Genomic DNA, 27,137 nt, shown 5'->3' with positions numbered 1-27,137 from the left:
ACTGTGATGGCGAGCACGCCGCATACTCGCGCGCCTGCCCGTCCTGGAAAAGAGAAAAAGAGATTGTGACAATCAAAGTCAAAGAAAATATATCTTTCAAGGAGGCACGTAGGCGGGTGTCATACCTGTCTAAGAGCAGCTTTGCCGATGTGGCGCGTAAGGGGGCAGCGTCGCAACGGCCTCCGGCGGCTGTCAGACCCACAGGCAGTGAGTCGGCAGTTACGCCATCTGCCCCCGCGGCGGTTGCAGCTAGCGCTGCTCCGTCAACCGAGGAGAAGGGACCATCCACCCCAAAGGTGGGTGCAGCCGAGGCTGCCCCAACTTCCGAGGCCCCTTCCAGCGCTGGCAACGTCCAGCGCAGCCAAATCCCTCAGGGTACCCCATCGACCTCCGGGCTGGTGGGCGCAGGGGTCTTGCCCTCCAAGGCGGGACTCCCTCTGAAAACCTCTCGCTCGCAAGAGCGCTTGTCCGGCGCCTCACACGAGGCAATGGACACTACACCTGACCCCAAGGCGCACCAAACGCCTAAGGAGCGTCGAGAATCGCTCGAACGCTTCAGAAAGAACAAAACACCTATTACAGGGCCTCGAAAGGGCTCTGTACTATAAGGCATCCACTCCGTCTCCGTAAACACAGCACCAATTCACCTTAAACATGGATACACAAATCATCCAATGGAACATCAGAGGTCTCCTTAGAAATCTTGATGATTTGCAAGAACTCATCCACAAACATAATCCAAAAGTGCTGTGTTTACAGGAAACGCACTTAAAATCTAAACACACAAACTTTCTCCGTACGTATCTGACGTTTCGCAAAGATCGCGATGATGCCGTCGCATCATCGGGTGGTCTTGCGATTCTTACTCATAGAAGTATTGCATGTCAACATTTACAGCTACAAACGCCCCTTGAAGCAGTGGCGGTTCGAGTTGTCCTACTAAACAAACTCATCACCATTTGCTCCCTTTACATACCCCCGCATTACCAACTGAACAAACATGAATTTCACTCCTTGATCGATCAATTGCCAGAACCTTATGCTGGTCTTGGCGATTTCAATGCGCACAGCTCCCTGTGGGGCGACTCTCGTATAGATGCGCGAGGTCGCCTTGTTGAACAGTTCCTTTTCTCTTCTGGAGCGTGCCTTCTCAATAAAAAAGAGCCCACATATTACTCTCTTGCAAACCGATCCTTTTCGTCAATAGATCTCAGTATAGTCTCCCCGTCTGTACTGCCTGAACTTGAATGGGAAGTTACCGACAACCCTTACGGTAGCGATCACTTCCCTATACTGCTAAGATCATATAAAGAAAACGAATATCCACCATACGCTCCTAGGTGGAAGATTGAGACAGCTGATTGGCAGAAATTTCGATCTCTAACTAGTATCTCATGGGCTGACCTGTCTTCATTAGAAATTGACGCTGCAGTCGAGTTTTTTACAGCATTCATAATAGATGTCGCATATAAATGCATATCAGAAGTAAAAGGCTTGGCCTGCAAACGGCGTGTCCCATGGTGGAACGACGATTGTAGGATCGCTCGTAAAAAACAGAACAGGGCGTGGGGGTTGCTACGCGCTTCTCCCACTGCAGAAAATCTAGTCAACTTTAAAAAAGTAAAATCCGAAGGCAGGCGAACCCGCCGACAGGCCAGACGAGAAAGTTGGCAGAAGTTTCTATCAAGTATTAACTCGTTCAGAGATGAGGCGAAAGCCTGGAACAGGGTCAATAGGATAAGAGGGCGACAAGCACATGCACTCCCTTTGGTAAACACAGAAGGCGATACCCTACAAGATCAGGCGGACTCACTTGGGGAGCACTTTGAGAGCGTGTCAAGTGCCAACCATTACTCGCAATCCTTTCTGAAATATAAACAAATAGAAGAACGTAAGCCACTCATGAGAAAATGTCAACAGAATGAACCATACAATTGTCCTTTTAGCATTGCCGAGTGGAGAGCTGTCTTGAGCGCATGCAAGAGCTCTGCCCCGGGATCTGACAGAATCATGTATGAAATGATCAAAAACTTACATAAAGACACCCAACTTACACTACTCACACTTTTCAACACCATCTGGGATGCAGGGTACCTTCCAACCGCGTGGAAGGAAGCCATTGTAGTCCCTGTTTTGAAACAAGGCAAAGACCCTTCCTCAGTGGCAAGTTATCGCCCGATAGCCCTCACAAGTTGCCTTTGTAAGGTGTTCGAAAAAATGATAAATCGGCGACTCATCTTTTTCCTTGCACAGAGCAAAATTCTTGATCCTTATCAGTGCGGCTTCCGAGAAGGACGCTCCACAACTGACCACCTTGTACGTGTAGAAGCAAATATCCGGGACGCATTTGTACACAAACAATTCTTCTTATCCATATTCCTCGATATGGAGAAGGCGTACGATACGACGTGGCGTTACGGAATCTTAAGAGACTTGTCAGAAATGGGCATCCACGGTAATATGCATAATATAATAAAAAGCTATCTGTCAAATCGTACCTTCCGGGTAAAAGTCGGCAATGCACTCTCACGTCCTTTTACGCAAGAAACGGGTGTACCCCAAGGAGGCGTGCTCAGCTGCTCGCTATTTATCGTGAAAATGAACACGCTTCGTGCTTCACTACCACCCGCCATCTTTTACTCTGTCTACGTGGACGACATTCAAATAGCTTTCAAATCTTGTAACCTCGCAGTCTGCGAGAGACAGGTACAGCATGGCCTGAATAAAGTCTCAGTGTGGGCAGACAAGAATGGATTTAAGATCAATCCTAACAAAAGCTCTTGCGTTCTTTTTACAAGAAAGAGAGGCGTGGTTCCGGATCCTTCCTTAGAACTGTGTGGACAACGAATACCTATCAGCAAACAGCACAAATTCCTAGGTGTCATACTTGACTACAGACTCACTTTCGTCCCCCACATTAAATATCTAAAAGAAAAATGTCTGAAAACAATGAACATAATGAAACTTCTATCCCAGACTACATGGGGTAGTGACAGAAAGTGCTTAATGAATCTCTATAAAAGCCTCATTCGATCGCGACTAGACTATGGCGCCGTTATTTATCACTCTGCCGCCCCCAGCGCGCTAAAGATGCTAGATCCTGTTCACCATCTAGGTATCCGGTTAGCCGCTGGTGCTTTCAGAACGAGCCCGATTCAAAGCTTATACGCGGAATCAAATGAATGGTCCCTCCATCTACAGAGAACTTATATCAACCTTACATATTTCCTTAAAATACAATCCAATCAACAACATCCATGTTTTAACACTGTTAACGATATGACCTGCACTACCCTTTTCCATAATCGCCCCTCTGTAAGAAAGCCTTTCTCGCTACGAGTGAGGGAGCTTAGTGAAGAAATGCACGTTCCACTCCTTGAGCTTCGCCTAATGCATCCAGCCAAGCTGCTACCTCCTTGGGAGTGGCAGCTCATACAATGTGATATATCTTTCGTGGAAGTGACAAAGCATGCTCCAGAGATTGAAATCAAGATGCATTTCCGGGAACTCCAGCACAAATACTCCTGCACGGAGTTCTACACCGACGCATCAAAGTCACACGACGGGGTGTTCTATGCAGCCGTCGGTCCATCCTTCTCGGAATCCGACGTACTGCACCCGGAAACTAGTATCTTTACGGCTGAGGCCTACGCACTGCTCTCGGCCGTAAAGCATATAAACAAATCACAACTCCCGAAATCAGTTATATATACGGACTCCCTCAGTGTTGTGAAGGCCTTGATGTCTTTCTGTAATCACAAAAATCCAGTATTTGTTGAACTCTACTCCGCACTGTGCAAAGCATATATATCTAAGCAACATGTGATCATATGCTGGGTGCCTGGACATAGGGGCATCGAGGGAAACGTTCTAGCAGACCAGATGGCCACATCAATCTCATCGCATGCAGCTAACTCTACTGCTTCGGTCCCTGTCACAGACCTGAAGCCTTTCTTAAGAAGGAAACTACGAAACCACTGGCAACGCATGTGGGGCGAAGAAATGAATAATAAACTGCATGTAATAAAGCCACAATTAGGTTTCTGGCCTCCTGTAACAAAATCCCGCAGGACAGATGTCCTATTCTGCCGTCTAAGAATAGGACACACTTTTGGCACACACAACTTCTTACTCACGGGAAACGAGCCACCAACCTGTGGTAGATGCGGGGAGAGGCTGACCGTCCTCCACGTCCTACTGGAGTGTCGGGAAGCCGAACCCGAAAGAAAAAAACACTTTCTCTTAGCATACAGGCACCACATCCCCCTTCATCCTGCTATGTTACTTGGTCCAGAACCACTCTTTGACACCAACGCCGTCTTAGGTTTTTTGGAAGATGTTGTGTTTCATGTTATTAGCCCCACACGTTCGTAGCACTTCCTCTCTTCAGAGGATGCTGCTGCGATAATTTGAATAAGCACATGCCTCTAAGCCCTTGTGGTTCAAGGGCTCTGGCGAGGCTGTAGTGTTGTAAGAAATTCAACGTCTCGCATATTTTAAACAATGCATCATTCTTTTACGATGGATTTTAATCTTCACAGTCTTAGTCATTATTCATCGCCATAATCTTATAGTACATAGATTTTACGCATTTACAGCGACCATTTTTAGGCCACTTTACAGCCAAGTCACATCTTCCATAATACGTCATTAACACTACCACCAGTCATGGCGCTCTTTGGCCAAACCTGGCCCTTGCGCCACAAAACAACACACATCATCATCAAAAGACGCTGAATCGACGAAGCTTCCACGTGCGACGGTTTCGCGTTTCCCTGAACGCGGAAGGGAAAAGTCGCAAAATAAGTAAACCCTTACACTCATTGGTGTGTTCTGTCTTATTTATCTGTTGCTTGGAGGTGTTTATGTTTTGTCTTCCCCAGCCTAAACGAACGTGGATTAAAACGCGGGACTCTATTGAGAAACGCTGTCACTTGTGCGCGCTTTATTTCTGTAGTTTTTCCATCATTGCCATAGAATGTTGTCCGCGAGTATAGTCATTGGCTGAGAGGAGGGGCGGGGGGGGGCGTACGAGGCCTAGCCATTGTTATCGCCAGAATCGGCCTGTCAGCACGACTGGAATGGATCATCATCATCATCATCATCAGCCTGGTTACGCCCACTGCAGGGCAAAGGCCTCTCCCATATTTCTCCAACAACCCCGGTCATGTACTAATTGTGGCCATGCCGTCCCTGCAAACTTCTTAATCTCATCCGTCCACCTAACTTTCTGCCGCCCCCTGGTACGCTTCCCTTCCCTTGGAATCCAGTCCGTAACCCTTAATGACCATCGGTTATCTTCCCTCCTCATTGCATGTCCTGCCCATGCCCATTTCTTTTTCTTGATTTCAACTAAGATGTCATTAACTCGCGTTTGTTCCCTCACCCAATCTGCTCTTTTCTTATCCCTTAACGTTACACCTATCATTCTTCTTTCCATAGCTCGTTGCGTCGTCCTCAATTTGAGTAGGACCCTTTTCGTAAGCCTCCAGGTTTCTGCCCCGTAGGTGAGTACTGGTAAGACACAGCTATTATACACTTTTCTCTTGAGGGATAATAGCAACCTGCTGTTCATGATCTGAGAATGCCTGCCAAACGTACCCCAGCCAATTCTTATTCTTCTGATTATTTCCGTCTCATGATCCGGATCCGCAGTCTCTACCTGCCCTAAGTAGATGTATTCCCTTACGACTTCCAATGCCTGGCTGCCTATTGTAAATTGCTGTTCTCTTCCGAGACTGCTAAACGTTACTTTAGTTTTCTGCAGATTAATTTTTAGACCCACTCTTCTGCTTTGCCTCTCCAGGTCAGTGAGCATGCATTGCAATTGGTCCCCTGAGTTACTAAGCAAGGCAATATCATCAGCGAATCGCAAGTTACTAAGGTATTCTCCAGTAACTTTTATCCCCATTTCTTCCCAATCCAGGTCTCTGAATACCCCCTGTAAACACGCTGTGAATAGCATTGGAGAGATCGCATCTCCCTGCCTGACGCCTTTCTTATAGGGATTTTGTTGCTTTCTTTATGGAGGACTACGGTGGCTGTGGAGCCGCTATAGATATCTTTCAGTATTTTTACATACGGCTCGTCTACACCCTGATTCCGTAATGCCTCTATGACTGCTGAAGTTTCGACAGAATCAAATGCTTTCTCGTAATCAATGAAAGCTGTATATATGGGTTGGTTATATTCCGCACATTTCTCTATCACCTGATTGACAGTGTGAATGTGATCTATTGTTGAGTAGCCTTTACGGAATCCTGCCTGGTCCTTTGCTTGACAGAAGTCTAAGGTGTTCTTGATTCTATTTGCGATTACCTTAGTAAATAGTTTGCAGGCAACGGACAGTAAGCTGATCGGTCTATAATTTCTCAAGTCTTTGGCGTCCCCTTTCTTATGGATTAGGATTATGTTAGCGTTTTTCCAAGATTCCGGTACGCTCGACGTCATGAGGCATTGCGTATACAGGGTGGCCAGTTTCTCTAGAACAATCTGCGCACCATCCTTCAGCAAATCTGCTGTTACCTGATCCTCCCCAGCTGCCTTGCCCCTTCGCATACCTCTCAAGCCTTTCTATACTTCTTCCGGCGTTACCGGTGGGATTTCGAATTTCTCTAGACTATTTTCTCTTCCATTATCGTCGTGGGTGCCACTGGTACTGTATAAATCTCGATAGAACTCCTTAGCCACTTGAACTATCTCATCCATATTAGTAATGATATTGCCGGCTTTGTCTCTGAACGCATACATCTGATTCTTGCCAATTCCTAGTTTCTTCTTCACTGTTTTTAGGCTTCCTCCGTTCCTGAGAGCATGTTCAGTTCTATCCATATTATACCTCCTTATGTCAGCTGTCTTACGCTTGTTGATTAACTTCGAAAGTTCTGCCAGTTCTATTCTAGCTGTAGGGTTAGAGGCTTTCATACATTGGCGTTTCTTCATCAGATCTTTCGTCTCCTGCGATAGTTTACTGGTATCCTGCCTAACGGAGTTACCACCGACTTTCATTGCACACTCCTTCATGATGCCCAAAAGATTGTCGTTCATTGCTTCAAAACTAAGGTCCTCTGCCTGAGTTAAAGCCGAATACCTGTTCTGTAGCTTGATCTGGAATTCCTCTATTTTCCCTCTTACCGCTAACTCTTTGATCGGCTTCTTATGTACCAGTTTCTTCCGTTCCCTTCTCAGGTCTAGGCTAATTCGAGTTCTTACCATCCTGTGGTCACTGCAGCGCACCTTGCCGAGTACGTCCACATCTTGTATGATGCTGGAATGGATAGTGCTCTGGAATAGTCCAACATACCGATATTTAAAAACTAGGGGCTTTATTTCCGAATAACGCAATGAAATGAATGAAGCAAGCTTCAGGCGCAAGCAGAGAACAAGGATAAAAACGATTTAGACACATGGTACTCTGCTATATATGCAACGCGACACACTGCTAAAGCTCACTGATTCATGAAGTTTTCTCGTGGTACGAGATATTCTTGCGCATTGCCGAAACGCACGCACTTACTAGCCTTTAAGACTCCGTCCTCGTCAAATCACAGATCACTGTGCTTGCCGCGAAGGCGACGAGGTGTTGCGTTCCAATATTTAATCTTCTACCATGAATTACAGATGCCAAGGTAAAATATTTTACCTTCCGAAATTTTACCTTGGAAATCTCAAAGGCCATAAAGCGGCGCATGCGGCTCCTTGCAATAGCTCCAGATGGCTCTCGCCTCCGCCGCATCGCGGCCCACGCAAGAGGCCGCGTTTCTACCAGAAAGCCTGCCTTCGTGCGTAGCGTTCGCCGCAAGCGTTTCCCAGGAAACATTACGGTTACATAAGCTGCACTTGCCGGGAAACGTCAGAAGCAGTCATGGATCTTTGAATGCTATCGCCTTCCACTCTTAATGGCGACGCTTAAGCGTACTCGAAACATTTGTACGCACTTTTACTGCCATGAATAGCTCTGGAGTTTTATTGACCTGGGGTAATGTTGATGAAAAGAAAGGTGTTTGAGATGTGCGGAAACAACGCGCGCATCACAACTTTCCTTGCACGACCTTTCACTAACCACCACTCCGTAACTTTTTCGCCAGCTCTTGGATGCGCGCAGGCGCTGAGAAGAGTGTACGATCGATTGCTTCGGCGTTTATAACCCAACTCCTATATCTGGAAATTTCTTAGCAGTCTTGAGGAAGGTAGTACTTTGTACAGTTATTTATAAACTTTCACTTGCATAAAAAACATCAGAAAAAAATGCGTATACCTTTGTCAAGGTGCTTCAATTCTGTTCAAATATTCGTTTCATTTTTTTGAAAGTGTCGAATGTCTCCTGAATTAAAACCATCTTTTGGCAGCTTCAACAAAAGTCCACGTTCATCGGGATACCTGAACTCGATAGCTTATAGGCATGCCAAAAAAAAGAAAGAAACCTGCAGCTTTAACGACCTGAGCGCACACTTTAGGACGGGGCCCGTCTTCTACACGTCTTAGACATAGCTTATACATAGAACCATCTAAGGTGTGCACTTGTGAGACCTGCACCTATGAACCAACTAACCCATTAACAAGTTGCATCAAACCGTTAAAAACGTCTTTCGAATGCAGGAAATACGACGGAAACACGTTTGACAGTTCCAATGTTACGTTTTGGACGATGCTTTCTTTTTTCGCAGCTTCCCATCTGTCCATTTTTGCAGTCTCAGAGGAACAGGTCGCCGATGGAGGTGGGTCTTGTTTTGCTCCACTGCTACCGCTAGTTAGCTGGCCGCTTTTCTTCATTATTCACTTTCTTTCAAACAAGCTTTCAGCACTTACGAACGGCATAACCTCTCGTTGAAAACGTTGCATTTGCGTAACAGCAAACGAGGTGTATAAATATAGTGTCGCCACGTGGTAGTGGAAACAACTGACGGCGCTTCCATCGTTTGGGGACGATTTGCGGCGTTAATGCGATGAGCATAATTTCAGATGATGGGGGTGCAATTGGCGATGATATTGTTACGAAGCAAATTTATTCCGAGAGGGACATTCTGATAGGAGCACGATAGGTGCGCGAGCTGTCCATCATGTTGGTTGCTGCTGTGTACCTCCTTGTAAATACGCTGTAAATAGTCACGCCTCGTGTCGTTTCGCGTAAGAATATGTTTTACGTGTTTGGAAGATTATTTAGTTGAATGTTTAGATAATCTTGATGGTGGAAGTAACGAGGCAGAGACGGTGTTATGTGCAAGTGCAACGTGTTTCCTAAAAAGCTTGACGGGCTATCTTTAATTGTTGTATACGCGTGTTCTCTATGCATACGTTTCTAGATACACAGATTCTCTCTATATATACACACGTGTACAACACGCTTTAAGAGGACGCATTCATTTATTCAACCTCTTGAGCTCCAGCGCGTCGCGGTGGCTAGCGGAGTCAGCGTGGCGGCGCTTACGCTATTCGAGGTCGTCAGCAATAAGCAGCATCTTTGGGAGATCGAGATCATGGAGACGGGAACACTGTAAGAGGATTTAATGAACGAAGCACGTGGAGTGGCGACATGCACGAGGCGTATATTGCGACCGGGCGCTCATCTCTTGCGCTTCCCTGTAGACACGCTGCCCCATCTAGTGTCGCCGCCACGAGGTCCGCGCGTGACCTGCGAGACGCGAGGCATGCAAGTGAGTTCTAACGGTGAGAATTGCTGTCCCGCTGCCCATGCCCATTTGTGGCCCTGCCGATAAACAAATTCAGTGGCGATTTAGCGGCAAATGCGAGAGAAATGCGTTAGCATTACGTCGCGCATCTTTGAGGTCCCGGATTCACGAGTTAAACTGCGTTCACCAAATTGCAAGGTGTTCAGAAGCTCACTCGACACACGTCCAGCCTCTTCGAGGAACGAAGTGCAACTGACGGTCGTACGGAGCAGACCGTCGGTGCAATGGAATGAAAGTGCATGAAAAAACAACTGGCCTCACGTGGGTTACGAACCCACGTCTTCGTATTGCGCGTGCGAAGCTCTTACCAACTGAGCTACCGCGGCGCTCTCTTGCCATCCGATTAGGGTATTTACCTTTAACTGCTAGAACTAACCTTGAGGGCGTTATAGCTAGCGCCACAACGCACGGCCAGCTGTTTTCTTCATCCACGTTTATTCGAATTTCTCATTTCTTGAATTCAATAATAAATACAGGTAATTTCCCCTATGCTGTCCCTCTTTGTTATATATGTTTCCTCTTTATATGTATTTCCCTCTTTGTTTCCCCTATGCTGTCTCTCTCTCTCTCTCTCTCTCTCTCTCTCTCTCTCTATATATATATATATATATATATATATATATATATATATATATATATATATATATATTGTTACGTCCAAGCGCGTAAAAGGGACGCGTGGATCAAGTAGAAAAAGAAAGAAGCGAACGATGACTGTGCAGCGGCCATTCCTGTTGTTCGTAGCCTGCCGTTCCTGCTCTCGCACGCCTAAATAAACCCCTTTTCCCCGTGCTTCTAACAATATATATATATATATATATATATATATATATATATATATATATATATCTTCTAAGCCCTCCTAACACTTCTCTACCACGTAATCGGCTTCCCAAACTTCACACCTTCCCCACTTTGACACTGTTAGCACATAAATAAATGTAGTGCCTCATCTTGGTAAAGCATCACGCTCCTGTGCTAGAGAAACACGTGTGACGCGTGTTCCCTCCTTCGCAGCAACGGATAAATTTTAAAGGATGCTTTTTAGATGGGTAGCGCATACCCATTATGGGGTACCGACCAAGAATGGCCACGCACCTAGCGACACACCACTAGTTGCAGATACCCAGCAGTCCCAGTTGTCTGCTGGAGCACAAACCCAGTGGCGCATACCCAGTGGCCCAAGTTGTGACGTGATAGAGATTAGATACAAACATACTGCTAAGTGAGTTAAGTTCCAGAAGAATGCTAATCGCATTAAGACGGTCACCGGAAAAATATAAACAATGTACGAGCGTGAATATTGCTGCGGTGCCGATGGCGAAATGCTCGGTTATGGGTATTGACTTCATTCAATTTAAACAGTCACGCTGAAAAAGCACCAGATAATACAGATAGTTGAGCAAACTCAGCCTCGCCGCCTGCGTTCCGATGTGGGATTCATCAAAACGGCAAGTTTGGTCAGTTGGTTGGGATTCATAGTAAGGTTTTGTTACAGCGCAACACAAGACAAGGACAAAAGAAGGTATAGAACGACGACACGGCGCTGACTCTCAACTGATATTTTATGAAAGATATGTCTACCTTATATATAGGTGCCAGTTGATAACCATGACATGCACGAGACACAGAGATACATCGAGGCAACCATGACAAACTGACCCATAATCAAAATTGACATAGGTAACGCAGCTCCTTGTCATAAAGAGTGATAGACGGTTCACTGATACAGGCTTTGTCCCTAATCTTCATATTGTGAGCCTCGGCGATTTCCCTTGTCAATTGGCTCATTGGTGCATGGGCCTTGGCTTTATTTTCGAAGTCCCTAAGGACCATTAACTGCAGTTTCTAGACCTAAGAATAATTTTTGGTAAAATTATGTGTGCTGAAAATATTATCCCAGGTCGGTTAAGCCCACTTTGAACTATAAATCTGGTCATTCTAAAGAAGTGAAGCCGGCTATAGCGAAGACTATCCTAAATGCTGCATTAAAAAAGTCGTGTTTTCATATGTCGAAGGCTGCCTTTTCTGATCAGGTATATCGTTTACTGGACGCTGGTTAACACAAAGCGATTATTTCATCTGTGAGTGAAAGTATGGTTCGCGGGGTCAAGAGCATAAATGACCAAGGCATTAAAACTAAATTAGAAGAAAAAAAACGCAGTAGTACCGAACGCACACAAGTTAGCACATGACCTTAAGAACGTTGGTTCAAGGTACAACACGGATGTTCGTTTTTCTGCGAAACATGAGATAGGTCGCAATCACCCGCTAGTTGATAATTTGCTGAAGGATAAGCAGGTGAAGGGAAGATGTACTGGCAAACATATGAACAGGTACATCACTTGAGCTAAGCAGGTTGGGTATGCCATTCCATTATATTGTGGTAGACATTATGTGGGACAAACGAAGCGATGTGTGAAGAATGTTCGACTTTGGGAGCATGAGATATCTCTTCAAGGGGTTGCGCCACTTGATGTGCGGGAGCATTGCAAGTCCTGCGGTTGTCGCCCCGAATTAAAAAAAATCGGGTCTTTATTAAACACGCAAGCCAATTGACAAGGGAAATCGCCGAGGCTAACATTATAAATATTAGGGACAAAGCGTGTATCGGTGAACCGTCTATCACCCTTCATGACAAGGAACTGCATTAGGTATGTCAATTTTGATTATGCGTCAGTTTGTCATGGTTGCCTCGATGTATCTCTGTGTCTCGTGCATGTCATGGTTATCGACTGGCACCTATATACATGTGTTAGACTTCAATAAAATATCAGTTGAGAGTCAGCGACGTGTCGTCGTTTTATACCTTCTTTTGTCCTTGTCTTGTGTTGCGCCGTAACAAAACCTTACTGTGAGATTCATCTTCAAATTGCAGGTTCGGGACACTAGATGTCTAGAAAGTAGATAACCGATGCATTCGATGATCAATATGTTGAGGACTCATAGAGAGTGTGGTGGCCCTATGGGTGTTCACGTAGCATTTTGTGATTGGCTGCGGACTACAAGAGGTGCTGTTTAGCGTGACCACCAGAAAACCTTTTGCTGTAAGTCCAAAGCTTCGTATAATGTCCAGAAAGAACTAGTACGAACAGGCTTACAAGCAAACCATGCCAGAACCAAGCGTTAGCAAGAAACTACGGGATGCAGTCTTGACTACGGAAAAATAATTTGTTGCGTGAACATGGGTAATTTTCACCAAGAATACATCAAAAATTGCAACAAAAAAGCCGCAGTTTTACTGAAAGGCGAAGCATCGATTGCGATAACAAATTAGTACACAGCTATGCGAAGTAAGGATAATAGTTTTGTCGGCCCTATAATTTGGAGACATACGCTTGTAAGGTGAATTAACAAGCATGGTGTCAGCGCGCACAATCAAACATGAATTTATCACACTCGATGGGCGTGGACACTCGCTGTGAATACGCTGGCGTGAGCAAGCGTGGCAGCAGCAGCGAGTGCAGCGACCTTCGTGCTGCCTATTGCCCATCGCTTCAAGGCGAGAGTGGCGAGAACACAGGGCGCACGAAGGTATGAGCCGTCTGCATATCCTTTTCAAGATGCCGCACGCGCGACCACGCGCGCCTGTGCGAAGTACTCGCTTGTTGACAGAGTGGATGCTGTTTCCCTCCCTCCCGCGCGGCCTCCCCGCTTTCCTCCCTATTGCGCGAGAGATTGAGCGATGCTAGTCAGTTGCCCTTGCCCGGTCAGAAATACGCAGTTTTGCTGCCGTAGCAGGCGCGTGATGCTTGCAAGCGGAGCGCGAAGTCACCTTTCTTTCAAACGCTATTTCCAACAGAAGCCTGCAGCTCCTCATTCTCTCCTGGGCGCTTTATTTCGTAATAAAGCGGATTCACATAGGCAGTTGCTATTGGCCAATAGCTGACTTCAATCAAGAAGGGTGTTTGGATCGCTGCGCTGCTTCCTATCTTTGCTCTGTATATTTATTGACGCAGTTACGTACTTCTGGAAGAGGCCCACTATCGTCTGCCCACGTGCGCTCGGTCGCGGCTGCCCGCGTAGGAACTTTGCCACACTGCTGATCGGTGTCGTAACTGACTGCTCTCGCTAATTTCTACTTGTTTTGAGCGCTCAACTAGCTTTCAACGACATAAACATAAGGTTAGACCACACGCACGTATGCCAGCGCGCGCTCACTCCAGGACTCTCCTTGTTAGACGCCTCGGCAGACAATTGATAACGCTTGAAAAATGCGCAAGTTGGATGTGGCTACTATCCATCGGTCAAGCTGGTGAATGACAAAGCCGGTCCGTACCACGTATCCTGGTCGGACTTGTAGCATATAGACATTTTCATCGGGCGAGGAGGAAAGGGCGCGCGGCGAGTCTTTCTTCCTCTGTGGCTTGTGCGATCCGGCGTGGCGCTGCTTGAAAGCATTGATGTCGCGTGCTGCGAACAATTTCCAAATGTTTCAGATCGCACTTTGTGGCATTTACGCAATGTCCGTTCATATAAGGTCGTCAGGGAAGCCTTTCGGTGCATCGGCAACTACAGTATGCGGAAATATCTCTTGGGGGCGCAAACGTGTGACGCGCATTATCAGCCACGGTGTGTGCGTTGTGAAATATTTTGCGTATATTGGTTTTAATTCAACGATGAGAACCGGTGTCCCTGTATTACTAGCATGTATTAGTAAATCTGTTCAATGTCTGATCGCTTGGCGTAGGGACTAAAACATAACAGCGCATGCTCGTGTACGGCCGGCCAACCCACCACGAAACATCTAAGCGGCAGGCACTGTCAAATAATTGTGATACGCCGGCATCGCTCTCACGCATTTCAAGTCTAGTAGGCTTGAAATTACTATATGTCTCCGCTAGCCTTGCTTACTTGTTTCCCCCAGTTAAAAAAAAAGAAAAAAACATAGAAATGAGGGGGTAGGTCCGCACTACCCGGAGGTATAACGGGCTTAGAAAGCCAATCAAAATCTAAATGATAAAGGGATCTTCATAAGTGACAATCGAAAAGAAATTTAGATACAAAAGCCATTAAGATAAAGAAAAAAGGTTTGCGGAGCTGGAGCCAAAGTTTTAGGCCAGTGCAGTGTAGGAGTAAGAAGCATGGCATTAAAATTGGCAGCGCGGATCCACCATGTATCGTGCTCCTGTGTAATATATTAAATGTTAATCTCCGGCAGTGATGCGCTTTCATTGAGATGCTGGAGGTTTATTGCATATAAGATGGGATATTTTAGATTATGCCGGCCATCTTCCGTCCAGATAGGAGAAGGCGATCGTCCATCTTCTGTCCTGAGAGCAGAGCAATGGGCGCAAATCAGGCCGCAGGGGGTCCGTGTGCTTCACATGTCTCCGTAGTAGGATGATAGCTCCGTGGTAGGCCGGGAGCAGCATGGACTGGTGATTTACCTGAAAGTGCTAAATCACAAATAGTCGGGGTAGCCGCCGAGCAGGCGGAGATCAATGATGCGCGCCAGTATGGATCAGTATGGTATGGTCAGTATGGTATGTAGCAACAGAGTGATAGAAATGGAAGAGGGGGAAAGGAAAGGAAGGGAAGGTAATGTATATGTAGCATGCAGTTAACACCATAAGTCCATAAGTTCATAACACCATAAGCCCATGTCAGTGTGCAAAGAACGCACAATGACATGGGCTTACTGTAAAAGCAATGCATGCTGCCGTTTAGTTTGAAGCACAGAAGGGTATACCGTTGGCGTCACATGCTCAATCCGAGAGTGAGCGCACAGTTGAGCCACAATAGGCGCAGTGCGTGGGCACGCAGTAAAATAATGCTCCGCTTCTTCCCACTCCGCGCCGCAGGCACACAGATTCGTGGCACTAAGATGAAATCGATGTAGGTAATATGGGAAGTGCCCATATCCTGTAAAAACATGAACAAGTAGGCGATTTGGAGGGAACCACCCAGGAATAGAGTGGACACTGCGCACCCAAGCGTAGGGGCAGGTACCCTGCCCCTGCCGCTGCCAGTATTGATGCCACTGGTTCGTGGCGATCTCATAAATCCGCTTTCTAATCGGCCGAACGGAATGAGCGCTCGTTCGAATAACACCACTAGTGGATGGATGACTAGGTTCTATGGGAGCGGGCTGACCGGTGATCCCTGAGGGGTGGCAATCGACGAGCGCGCTGTCACCTCTCCTGCGTGCGCACGAAAGGCAACCGTTCGACCCGTCAGAAAGGACTGAAACAGGCTGTATAGGTTTACAGGGCAACGGTGTTTGCGGAAAAAGAAGAGAACCGCGTCGTGCCAACGCTGTCGAAAGCCCCTGTAAAATCTAATCAGATGAGGACGGTTGAAGTCTTGGTTGACTTAAGGTCGCACAGCCTCTGACGTACGTCATAGAGCGCCTGAAGAGCACCGTGAGTATGTGGAAATCCGAATTGCCGAGGATGAAGAAAATTGTGAGTGCAAGAAATAGTATAGCCGAGAGTTTAGTAGGCGTTCGAGGACCTTTCAGAAAAGTGAGTTCATGACTAGGGTCCTGTACGCGGAGGGTAGGTGAGGGGGACGACCAGGCTTAAGTATGAAAATTATCCTGCCAACCTTCCAACAGAAGGGGAAGTGGCCCAGATTGAGAGCGCCGTTGAACAAAGACAGAAAGAAGCAGGGATGCTGCTGAAACAGCTGGCGAACAAACATGCCTGTAAGGCCGTCCAGGCATGGCGCCGCACGAGGGTTACCAAGCGAGATCGCATGTTCGAGCTCCGCCATAATGAACGGACGGTCTCAGTGTTACCAAGGTTACGGACATGTTGTGAGCTGCCTAAGACGTTGATGGAACTCGTTGTCACAGGTCGGATCGTCGGTCGCCACATGCTCTTGCAAGATCAGCGCGGCGGAGTCAAGAACGGGGACCGTTGATTCTTCCGGAGAGACAGCGAGCGGGGGAAGTGGTGTCGGTGCGACGTGTTTGCCGAAAGCCACCTTAAAAGGTTAGCCAAAAAGGTGTTTCGCGGTAAGGTCTCGACAGAGAGTCTTTTCAAAGCTGTCCTCCGTGATTCAGATATTGTGTTTGTAAACCGCGAAGGCGCTAGCATATTGCCGTGTGAAAACCTCTTGGAGCGCGGGGTCTCGTGCTTGCTGAGCCCGGCGCCGCATCGCGCGCACCCTTGCCCGCTCCTCACCCAATTGCGGAGTCCACCACGCGTTCGCCCTCTCACCTCCTTGTCGTATTACACGCATGTACTTGCGAGAGAGTGAGAGAGGGCATCGTAAATACGGTAAAATTGCGCGAGCACCATGTCCAGCGACAGGATCGTGGAGAAGGCACAGCGAGTTACCCGGGCAAACCAAGCGGAGTTCTGCTAAACGCTCAATATCTGACATTGCGAGAAAGTGGTCAGACGCTTTACGGTTATGCCGGGAGTCGCGCAGAGAGAGAATTCGATATATCTGTAGCCCGAGAGCGTGTCCGCGTCCGATACTGCCGAAGTATACCCATTCTGCGCCAAACGTATGGACAGCATCGTGACATCAATCCACGAGCTGGCGTAGGGCGTATCAAAAGTAGGGGCTGATGTGGGGTCATTCAATATGTGCAGACCGTTGCCGCTGGCAAAACCTGCCAGCCACACGTCGCCAGCAACAGGGCCTCAGAGTTCATGCTTGGCGTTAAAATCGCCTGCTAGAACAAAGTTCTGGAAGGAATGTCGTGAAAAACATTGCCAGAGCTCGTCTAGTATGGGCTCAATAGGTCGGTGCGGAGGGGCATAGGTCGCAACAAGCATGGGTTCCTTCCCCGGGCTGGCGCAGCCGACCGCTACGACGTGCTGCGAACTGTAGACCGGGAACAGGTCAAAGCCGGGAGCCCGTGCCAGCAACATTGCACGCAGATTCACCGGGGCGTTGAAAGGGGTTAGGGTATGCGGCAAGTTGGCAAGCTTGGCATCTCGGATGTGCCGCTCTGAGACGATGGCAAATGAAAGGCCCTCCACCCCGATCCATGTGGTCAACCAGCAACTTGGACGCGTGGCGGGTGTGGTCGATGTTGGCTTGTAGAAATTTGAGGGCATGTGTCCTAGCCATAGTCGATTGAAAGACACTTATGCCGGGAAGGAAAGTCGGGTCGCCAGAACCCTGTGCGTGAGCTCATGCTCGAGAGCCAACACGCCGCGCTAAAGAGCCATGAGTCCGTTCCTCCGTTCGCATAGGCCCGGTGAAGGAGGCTGCACAAATCATGACAGAGAGCCAAAGAAGAGGGAAAGGCGGGCAGGAGCCGCGGAGTGACATCTAGCACGACAACACGCTGCATAGTGGAAGGAAATAGGAGTGAAAAGTGCGCGTGAGGAGTGGAGAGAGAGAAGTAGCGCACGAGGCGGCAAAAGGAGAAACGGAGAAAAAATAAATGATGTCGCCCAAGACAGAGGGGGGCGCGCGAAGGCTTCAGTCGCATTCTCGAGCCCAGTGGACGCAGCCACCGAAGCGCGCGAGCGCGGGATCCACCATCCACTTGCGCTGAGACGGTCGCGCACCGCTCCAGGAGCAATGTGAGGAGCCTTACCCATAATCAGTCCTAGCACTCATGCGGGCTATCCGGCAAGCCAAAAGAGGGCAGAGACGGTCCCCAGTGGGGTGTGAGCTGATTCGACTAGCCTTGCGGCAGTCGTTGCAGCACACTGCCGCGTCGCCCACGCGGACAGTGCTTTGTGCGCCGAGGTGCGGGCCCGCGCAGCACGCAGAGACAGTCATACCCTACTGCTATCGCACTGGACAAGCGCGACAAGAATGACCATATGTTGCGCAACATGTGCAGGTGGGGGGACATGAAGATCCTCTACCACAGCTGCTGATGTCCAGCCCACCATGACACGGCTGCGGCTCATAAGGGAGCGGAATGCCGAGGGATTGACTTCCCAGATGTGAGAGAAGTTGCCTGAGCGCTCCTTAAAGGACACGCGCACGTAGCACTGGGATACATCTAGATTTAAATGAGGATTTCGCGCGTTCAGTTGTGCGATCAAGTTAGAAGCCAGGATGTCGGGATCTACCCCCGTTCTGCGCTAGCCGGTGGACATGGTGGTGTTAGTCAAGGGGTTGTTTTCAAGGGCAGCCGTAAGCCTGTCCATTGAGGTTTTCTCGTTCGATAGAACTGTCAGTCCATGTGGTGTCTTCCTGACAGTGATGTCACCTAGGTTTTCTTTTACAGGATCGATGTTGTCTTTTAAGGCGGTGTTTAGGTCCTGTGCGGCGTTGGAGGTGGGGACTGGAGGACTTAAAAACACATGTGCGTGATCTCGCCTGGCGGGAGCGTCGACGGCCTCCTCAGCAGAGATGGGCGCCGAGACCACCGCAGCAGCGACGCGTCCATCACCTACAGGTGGCCTTGTAACTGCAGGCGCAAGCCCTCGGGCAACGGCAGCGTAGGATGGCACAGCCGCGGCCCGAGCATCAGCCCCGGGGCACGCCTCGGCACTAGCCTGGGTTCATGCAGTTCGTCCGCACCGCCGCACTGCCGCGTCGCCACCACTCTCATATCGCCACATGCTTGTAATCTCTGCCTGAAATGACCGAGAATTTGAGATCAATGGACATTGGCCACTTTGCATTGCGTGTCAAAAATAATGTCCGTGATTTGTTTCTGGAGCGCGACGGCGCGATGAAACGACGCCGTCAGTGCACCGTCCACTCGGCCATTTTCCTATGATATCTGTTCGGCACCGCCCGGCAGCGCGCTGCGAGCAGCGGCAGCAGCGAAGGGGGGGGGGGGGGGGGGGGGGGGCTCCGCGAGGCTCTAAGACCACATCACGAATCACGCGATGACCACTGGAAGGGAAAACAGAAGTATCCGAGGGCGGGGAAGATCCCACCGAAGGGGGATGACTCCCGGTCGCCAGTCCGGCAGCAGGAGGCCGATCTGCAGCCATACCCCGCTAGGGGGTATGAGCCATCAACGCAGCTGCCCATCAAAGGCCCGCTGCTAGTCACCGACGTTACACGAAAATATCGCCTCACGGCGCAAAATACCGGCGCGGCCGGGTGCAGCAGACACTAATGAAGGCCCGGCGACGAGGTACTGAGCGGCGAAAAAGGAGTAAACCGGACTTTTTGTTGAACCAGCGACGAGCGAAGCGGCCAACAAACAGGCAGAGGCGATGGCGATGGGCATGAGGCCGATGGCGCTGCTCAACACAGCGATTTACTGCGGTTGGTGAACCAGCATGATGCGTCCATAAGCTTTGTGCGTCGGCATTGCATTTTTGCCCTGTATACAGCCATAATATATGACAGGAATCGCATAATAAGAATGTGATGGCTATTTTTGAGGACAAAATTTTCGTAATACGCGTGAGTGCGTCGTAGAGAACGGAACAAACACAACCGAAAAAAAAAGACATCGGTTGTCCTCTTCCTCGAAAAATACAGAGAAACCGGGCTAACGCTACAATACGACCTCGCGTAGTCACGCCGCACGACATATATAGATCTATGAACGTTGAAGCCGTACACTTAGAACATGCGCTCTATAGAACGAAGTTATCTGTAATCCAGCACCTACCACTCCTTAGGACGCTCGCGCAGTGCGTAAACGGTTGCTTTGCTTTTACAAGCTTAATTCACGCTGTAAGCAATGTTGTTATTACTAACCAAAATTACTTTATTCATGGGTGGAAACCTCATCCGCCGAACCAAGTAGTCACGCAATGTAATCTGCAGCTAACAGTTAGAACTCTTGTCAAATATAACAGCACAGCTCCTATCGTAGCAGAACGGCACCCACGCTGTTCCGATCGTCGCGTATGTTTCATTGCTCCTAAATCGCCGCTTAAAACGAGAGGACAATACTGCAATAAGGTCACATTACTGAATGAAACATTCAGAACTACACTATTCATCTCCGAGGCTGATTGTAGGCTCAAACACTCGTGCACATATCGCGGTGCGTGCTCCGCCTGCCTCAACGCCAGCAGAAAGTCCGGCCATACCGACTTAAACTACTTCAGTACGTCTCACAGAACCCTTCACAACGCACAAGACGCCATGTAATACTAAACAGACCGCATGAGCGCGAAAACAAACGCCAGAAACTACCGCCGAGCGAATACCTGCCATGCAAGGCGGAGTACTCGCCCAAGCCAGCAAGCAAGTAAGTAAGTAAGTAAGTGGTCCTGATCCCTTATGACTCGAGGCAGGCGTTTGTCAACGCCACATGATGTGTTGAAAGCACGAAAATGAAAGAAAATAAGGCGTAGAAAGGAGAGAAGAAATATAAAACAAAGATATGTCACAGTCTGCGATTCCGCCTCGTTGTTCCGGTTCGTTGTACTCTAGACTCCAGTCGCCTCGGATTTCACCAAAGCCGCGACGATCCAATCTGCCAGCCATGCCGGTTCAAGGCGGCGCGTACCCGCCGTGTCGCTGCCTGGTCGGCCATTATCTGTCGTAGTAGCTCGTGTAGCTGAGGTGGCCGGCGTCGGCGGCCGCTCGCTGTGACTGGGTGGCTCTAGCCGGGCGATGTGTGTCTGGGGTTTTCCTCCAGATTTTAGGCTCGCCTGCCCTGTCGTTCCCACTGTTCTAGCTGGGTCTTAGTTGTCTCGGCGCGTGCAGTTCGATCCTCCTCGTTGAGACCAGTCAGCGCCAGGCTCTCGGCCATGGGCCAGGAGGCCTGCGGAAAGTCTCGGACATCGTTGTAGCACGTGGAGAAGGGTTTCTTTTGGTGCACCGCACAAGCGACATGTCGGATCCACGCCGAATAGTTCGTGGCGGCATTGGTTTGTGAGGAGAGCGTCAGTGCGGGCTTGAAAGAGCAGGTGCTGCCTCTATCTCCTCGGTAGTGTGTTGATGGGCACGGTTCCGACGTATGGTGGTAATATAGTACCAAGCTTTGCTTTTCTGGCACTGCCATGCGCCAAATTGTTTTTTCAGCATCACTGATTTCCTCGATAACTGCCTTGCACCACTCTGCCTCTTTCTTGGTGTCGTGGTGTTTTGAATTTGGCTGTATTTCGTGTCTAGGGACGTGTAGTTCCGAATGCAAGCCGTCTTGATGTTTTTGTATCTTAGGCACTGCAGGTAAATTCTGCGACTGTAATTTGTCTTTGCCATGAATTTAAGTTTACCGGCGTATTGTAATTTGGACCTCGCCTCCCTCGCCTCGTACGAGAACCAGCTCATTTCCTCGCTTACTGCTGCATTTTCAATGGCTATGCTGCCCCCTAGCAGCCAGCAGCCTAGTTCTGTTTGGTGACGCTCCAGGCATTTTATGGTTTCACTGGAGTAGGCCAGCGCATAGTCTGCGTATGTTGTCGCTGGTACTGCTACGCTCTTCAATTTTGCGTACGACAGTGTATGGGTTGTATGAATGTCTGGCCAAGTGCCAGATGCGGCCTTTGAGGCGATTAGATTTTTTTGCTAATGCATTTTGATGCTTATCCAGAAAATTTGGTTAGTCGCTGAGAGTTACGCCGATGTATTTTTATTCCGATGTTTTTTTGATGAGGTTCCCTTGGAGGGTGAATTCGTCGCTAGTGCTGCTTGTATTTATTCCGATCCACTGTGTTTTGTCAGTGTTGAACCTTAGCTGGTCGTTTGCAGTAACTTGGGAGCAAATGCCAAGCTGGTGTTGCTCAGCTGCTGATTCTGCTAGCAGCACAATCTCGTTAGCGAATGGCAGACATGAAATTTTGGTCTATTCTTCGTGCTTGTGAGTCATTATCGTGTACAGGCGGAATCCTGGTCCCTCATTTTTTAATGTTTGGAGGAGGTGTGTGATCTATATGTTAAATAATGTTGGGGACAACAGCCATGCTTGTTTTAGCCCTATCTTTTGCTCGACTTTCTTCGACCTTAGTTCTTGTAGTGTGTGCACTGCTGTGCAGTCCGTGTATAGGTTCTTGAGCAGATGTACGCTTTGAAAATCTTGTCCTATGCTCTGTAGCTCTTGCCAAAGGCTCGAGTGCGGAACACCGTCATAGGCTCTTCCCATATCAAGAAAAGCCAGATATAGCGTAGATTTTTTCATATTTTTAATCTCTATAGCCTGGGTGAGAGTGAATATATGGTTACTAGTCCTGCGGTTTGGTCTGAAGCCGTTTTGAGACTGTCAATATGTTATTTGATTCACAGAACTTTTGCAGTTTTCGGTTGAGGATTGCGCTTAGCAAATTTTGTACATTGCTCAGTATAGATATCGGGCGGTAGGAATTTAGCTCTTCAATTGGTTTTTTTTTGCTCTTGTGTATGAGGGTCACTTTTGCCTGTTTGAATGCTGGTGGGATTGGACCCGATTCAAGGATGCTGTTGAAGTAGTGTTGTAGTCCCTCTCTTGCTTTTGTCTTTAGTGCTTTTAGGAATTCGTTGGAGATATCATCATGGCCTACTGCTTTTTGATTTTGAAGGTCGCTGATGCTTCGTTTCAGTTCTGTTGAGGATATTGGGTTCAGTATGCTACGTTCTCTTATTGTCTTCCTCATATTATCAGTCGCTGTGTTTAAGGGTTGTGGTGTGTAATCTTGCGGATTGTCTTGGAGTGTTTTCAAGTGTGATGTCAGGTATGATTCCATCTCTTCCTGTGCTTTGAAGACAAGTCCAGCGGCAGTGTGTAGTGCAGTTGTTTTCATTGTGATCTCTTTTGGTTGCAGGGAGTCCATATACATCCAGAACCTTTGACTGTAATCTTTTCGTTCCTTTATTATGTGGCTTTCTTGTTGCTCGAAGGTGCTGTCGACGTTTTTGGCTACAATGTGTTTAACTTTTTGGTTCATGTTTAATACCCGTGTCACACGGGCAACTCGGATCTCCTTCAAATTTCCTTCCCTTAAAGGACCGCAAGGGAGTTTCACCTCAAAGAAGTTAGCTTCGTGTCACACGGCCTATAAGCGAGCTTCTGAAAGCTGCCGCTGGGGACCCATTAGGTGCTCCTCACCTTGTACGCAGTCATGAAAGAAACACGTTATATATTGCTAAAAAGTTTTGGTTACTTGTATTTTCTTACAAAATACAATAATATTGCATTGCATTTTATTAATGTCATCTATCTTAAAGACAAAAAATTCCGAGAACGCCCGGTTCGAGAGTCGAGTGTAGCTGCTCAACTCAAATATCTTTGTCAGTGCTCAAATACTATATTATATGCAATAAAACAGTTATAATTGCTGGTAAAAGTGAAATTAGTAAAAATGAGGGTGATTTCTTGACTCGAAATTCAAGCAGGCTGGGAACAAGAGTACTCCCTTCAGTATGCAAGGGAGATCGTCCATCTCCTTTCGCTAGGAACTTCCTTAAACTTCCTTTGCCAAAGGACTGCCGTGTAACACGGCGCGCATCTCCCTCGAGATAAAGACGTCCTTGGTTGAAGGGAGTCAAAAGGACTTTAGCCGCATCCGTGTGACAGGGGTATAAGTAGGCTTGTCAAGCATTGGCTTTTTCAGTGGTTTCCTTTTCAGTTGTATGGCGGTGTAGTTTGGATAGTCCTTTGCGTTTTGATATTTCTTCTTTAACTTCCTTGTCGAACGACGGTGTTCGTCGTGTTGGCGTCATCCCTTTTGTCTTGCCAAGAGTTTGATCTGCCACTTGCAGGCGCTGTTCTATGAACTCTTCATAGGCCTGGGTGTTTTCTATTTTTTTTCTTCTAGCTGTGATGCGAACTCCTCTAATTTCTCTTTGTCTCTCATCTGCCAGTGTCTTGCTGTGTGTGTTGTGTTTTTGTTTTGTGTGCGAAGTGGAGGGGTACCTAGAAGTATTTTAATTCTATTGCGGTCGCTACCACAACTGTCAGTTTTGTCTCAGTCAATGTGCATTGAGTTTATTTGAATCTGTTGTGCGGTGGCGTAGTTGTTGTATAACACATAGTCAATGGCTGATTTTTGTGTCCACGTGTAAGTGCCTTGGCTGTTTGGGTATAGGTTTGCTATGGACAGGTGGCATTCTTCCACTAGTTTGCGGAAGCCCATTGCATCCTTTCTTTGCCTTCAAGCCCCGCAGGGGCGTCTGCGCAAGCAGGCGTTTGGTGTGTTACGACACCACGGACCCGAGCACACGAGGGTTGGCCCCTCCCGCGTGTATCCGTGCGCGGCTTAGCCGTGTCTGGGGAAAAGGGGATCCTGGGGGTTGAGCCGAAGCTGGGTGTTTGGACCTTTAAGGCCCCCCGGCGGAGGCAACACACCCCTTTGGCCTCTGCTTCACATAGACGGCACCCCCGGACTGACCCACCCGGAGGAAATCGGCAGTCGCCTTTTCCTGTCTCTCCCTCCTTCAATCTTCGTCTTTATCTCTCACTTTTTGACCTTTCCTGTCTCCTTTTCTCTTCTGTTTACTTCCTTTCTCCTGGCGGCGAGGGTTAACCCTGTGTGGCTATCCAACCTTGGGTACACCATATTCGGTTATAGTGACGGTGTACGACTGGCGTCGTGCAGTCTTGTATGCAAGCTCTGCTGCGTCCCCTCGTTGGGCTCCGTGGTGGGTGGTCGGCGCTGTTGCCGAATGTATATATTTCTTCATGGAAACTTCTTTCCCTTCCCTTGTTGATCGCCCTCAGAAACGAGGGCGCACCGAAGATGTCTTCAAGTTTTTTGGACGCCACACGCAGAATTTTCCCCGCTTCCGCGTTGTTCATTCTGAAAAGCCAAACAAAGCAGTGCGAAACATTTCACCATTCCTTGTTTCAAAGTCCCTGACTGATGTTTTTGGTCCAGGTTATAAGGTATCGAGGATGACAAGCGGCGATCTCCTCTTAAAGCTCCGCGATTTAAAACAATATGAGAAACTACCGCAACTAGTGTAATTTGGGGAGACTCCCATAACAGTAACCCCGCACCGTACAATGAACACCACCCGTGGTGTTGTGTCAGATGATGATTTGATTGACCTGATTGAGGCGGAGCTCCTGGAGGGCTTCAGCGAACAAAATGTGATCAACGTCAGAAGAATTAAGATGAGGCGGGACGGTAAAGAGATTCAGACGAAGCACCTTATAATTACTTTTGGATCAAGTATCTTGCCCGAGTCAATCGAGGCAGGGTACATCAAGCTCCGTGTTAGGCCATACGTGCCAAACCCACTCCGTTGATTCAAATGCCAGCGCTTCGGCCACAGCTCGCAGAGCTGCCGAGGCCACCAGACTTGTGCTAAATGTAGTGCCCAAGAACACACCTCTGAAGCTTGTGAGAACGCTTTCCACTGTGTAAACTGTGACGGGGATCACGCCGCGTACTCGCGGTCGTGCCCCTCATGGAAGAAGGAAAAAGAAATTGTAACGATCAAAGTAAAAGAGAATATATCCTTCAAAGAGGCACGCAGGCGGGTTTCATACCCGCCCAAGAAAAGTTCTGCCGATGTGACGCGTGAGGGGGCAGCGACACAACGGCCACCGGCGGCTGTCCGACCCACAACCAGCGAGTCGGCAGTCACGCCATCTGCCCCCGCGGCGGTTGCAGCTAGCCCTGCTCCGTCAACCCACCAGACGGGGCCACCGACCCCGAAGGTGGGCGCAGCTGAGGCTGCCCCAACCTCCGCGGCCCCTTCCAGCGCTGGCAACAGCCAGCGCAGCCAAATCCCCCACGGAGCCCCATCGACCTCCGGGCTGGTGGGTGCAGGGGTCTTGCCCTCCAAGGCAGGGCCCTCGCTGGTAAATTCTCGCTCGCAAGAGCACGTGTCCGGCGCCTCACAAGAGGCAATGGACACTACACCTATCCTCAAGGCGCACCCAGCGCCTAAGGAGCGGCGAGGCTCCCTCGAACGCTCCAGAAAGAGTAGAACGCCCGTTACAGGGCCTCGAAAGAGCTCTGTAACTTAAGGCATCACCTCCGTTTCCATACACACAGCACTTATTTACCTTCAAAATGGCGACACAAATTATTTAATGGAACGTCAGAGGTCTTTTTAGGAACCTTGATGACGTGCAAGAGCTTATACGAGGGCCGTTTCTTTTTCAACCTCCGATAGGCTATAAATAAAAGACAAGTTCATCTAAAACAATAATTTTATTACCAAAAGATTAGTACAGTTACGCTTACTTTTCGACATAATCACCGAAGAGATTGAGGCATTAGTCATATCTGTGGACAAGCTTTGCAATACCCTCTTCAAAAAAAGTTGCCGCCAATGAATTCAAGTAGTCCTTGACGTTGGTTTGAAGGTCACCATTGGTTTGAAAGCGCTTCCCACCAAGCCACGTCTTCAGTCCAGGAAAAAGATGAAAGTCACAGGGTGCTAAGTCTGGACTGTATGGCGGATGATCGAAAATGTCCCATCCAAAATGTTCGAGAAGCCGTTGAGTTGCTCCAGCAGTGTGTGGACGGGCATTGTCATGGATCAGAACAACTCCAGCGGTCAGCTTTCCTCTTCGTTTGTTCTGAATGGCTCTACGCAAACGACGTAATGTTTCACAATAAACAGCTGCAGTGATTGTGGTTCCGGGCTCCATAAACTCCACAAGCAACACACCCTGTTGATCCCAAAACACAGTAGCCATGGTCTTTCTGTTGTTGAAGGTTTTTTTGAATTTCT

The 27,137-nt window shown here is 48.3% G+C and overlaps 1 protein-coding gene across 3 annotated transcripts in view; it reads left to right on the top strand.

The window, feature by feature from the left end:
- The window catches only part of LOC135905210 (beta-hexosaminidase subunit beta-like), a 170,071-nt gene that overhangs the window by 19,422 nt on the left and 123,512 nt on the right, over positions 1-27,137 (top strand). For 2 of the 3 annotated variants that reach the window (XM_065436224.1, XM_065436223.1), the window contains exon 4: positions 8,667-8,717. The exons of the other annotated variant lie outside the window; for it this stretch is intronic. In XM_065436224.1, coding sequence (XP_065292296.1) covers positions 8,667-8,717 — 51 coding nt within the window. The remainder of the gene's footprint in view (positions 1-8,666; positions 8,718-27,137) is intronic. 3 annotated transcript variants of the gene reach the window in all.

This window comes from Dermacentor albipictus, chromosome 3, assembly GCF_038994185.2.
Source record: "Dermacentor albipictus isolate Rhodes 1998 colony chromosome 3, USDA_Dalb.pri_finalv2, whole genome shotgun sequence".
Taxonomy (NCBI): Eukaryota; Metazoa; Arthropoda; class Arachnida; order Ixodida; family Ixodidae; genus Dermacentor; species Dermacentor albipictus.
Note: the sequence above shows the minus strand (reverse complement) of the source record. Positions and strands in the feature narration are given on the sequence as shown.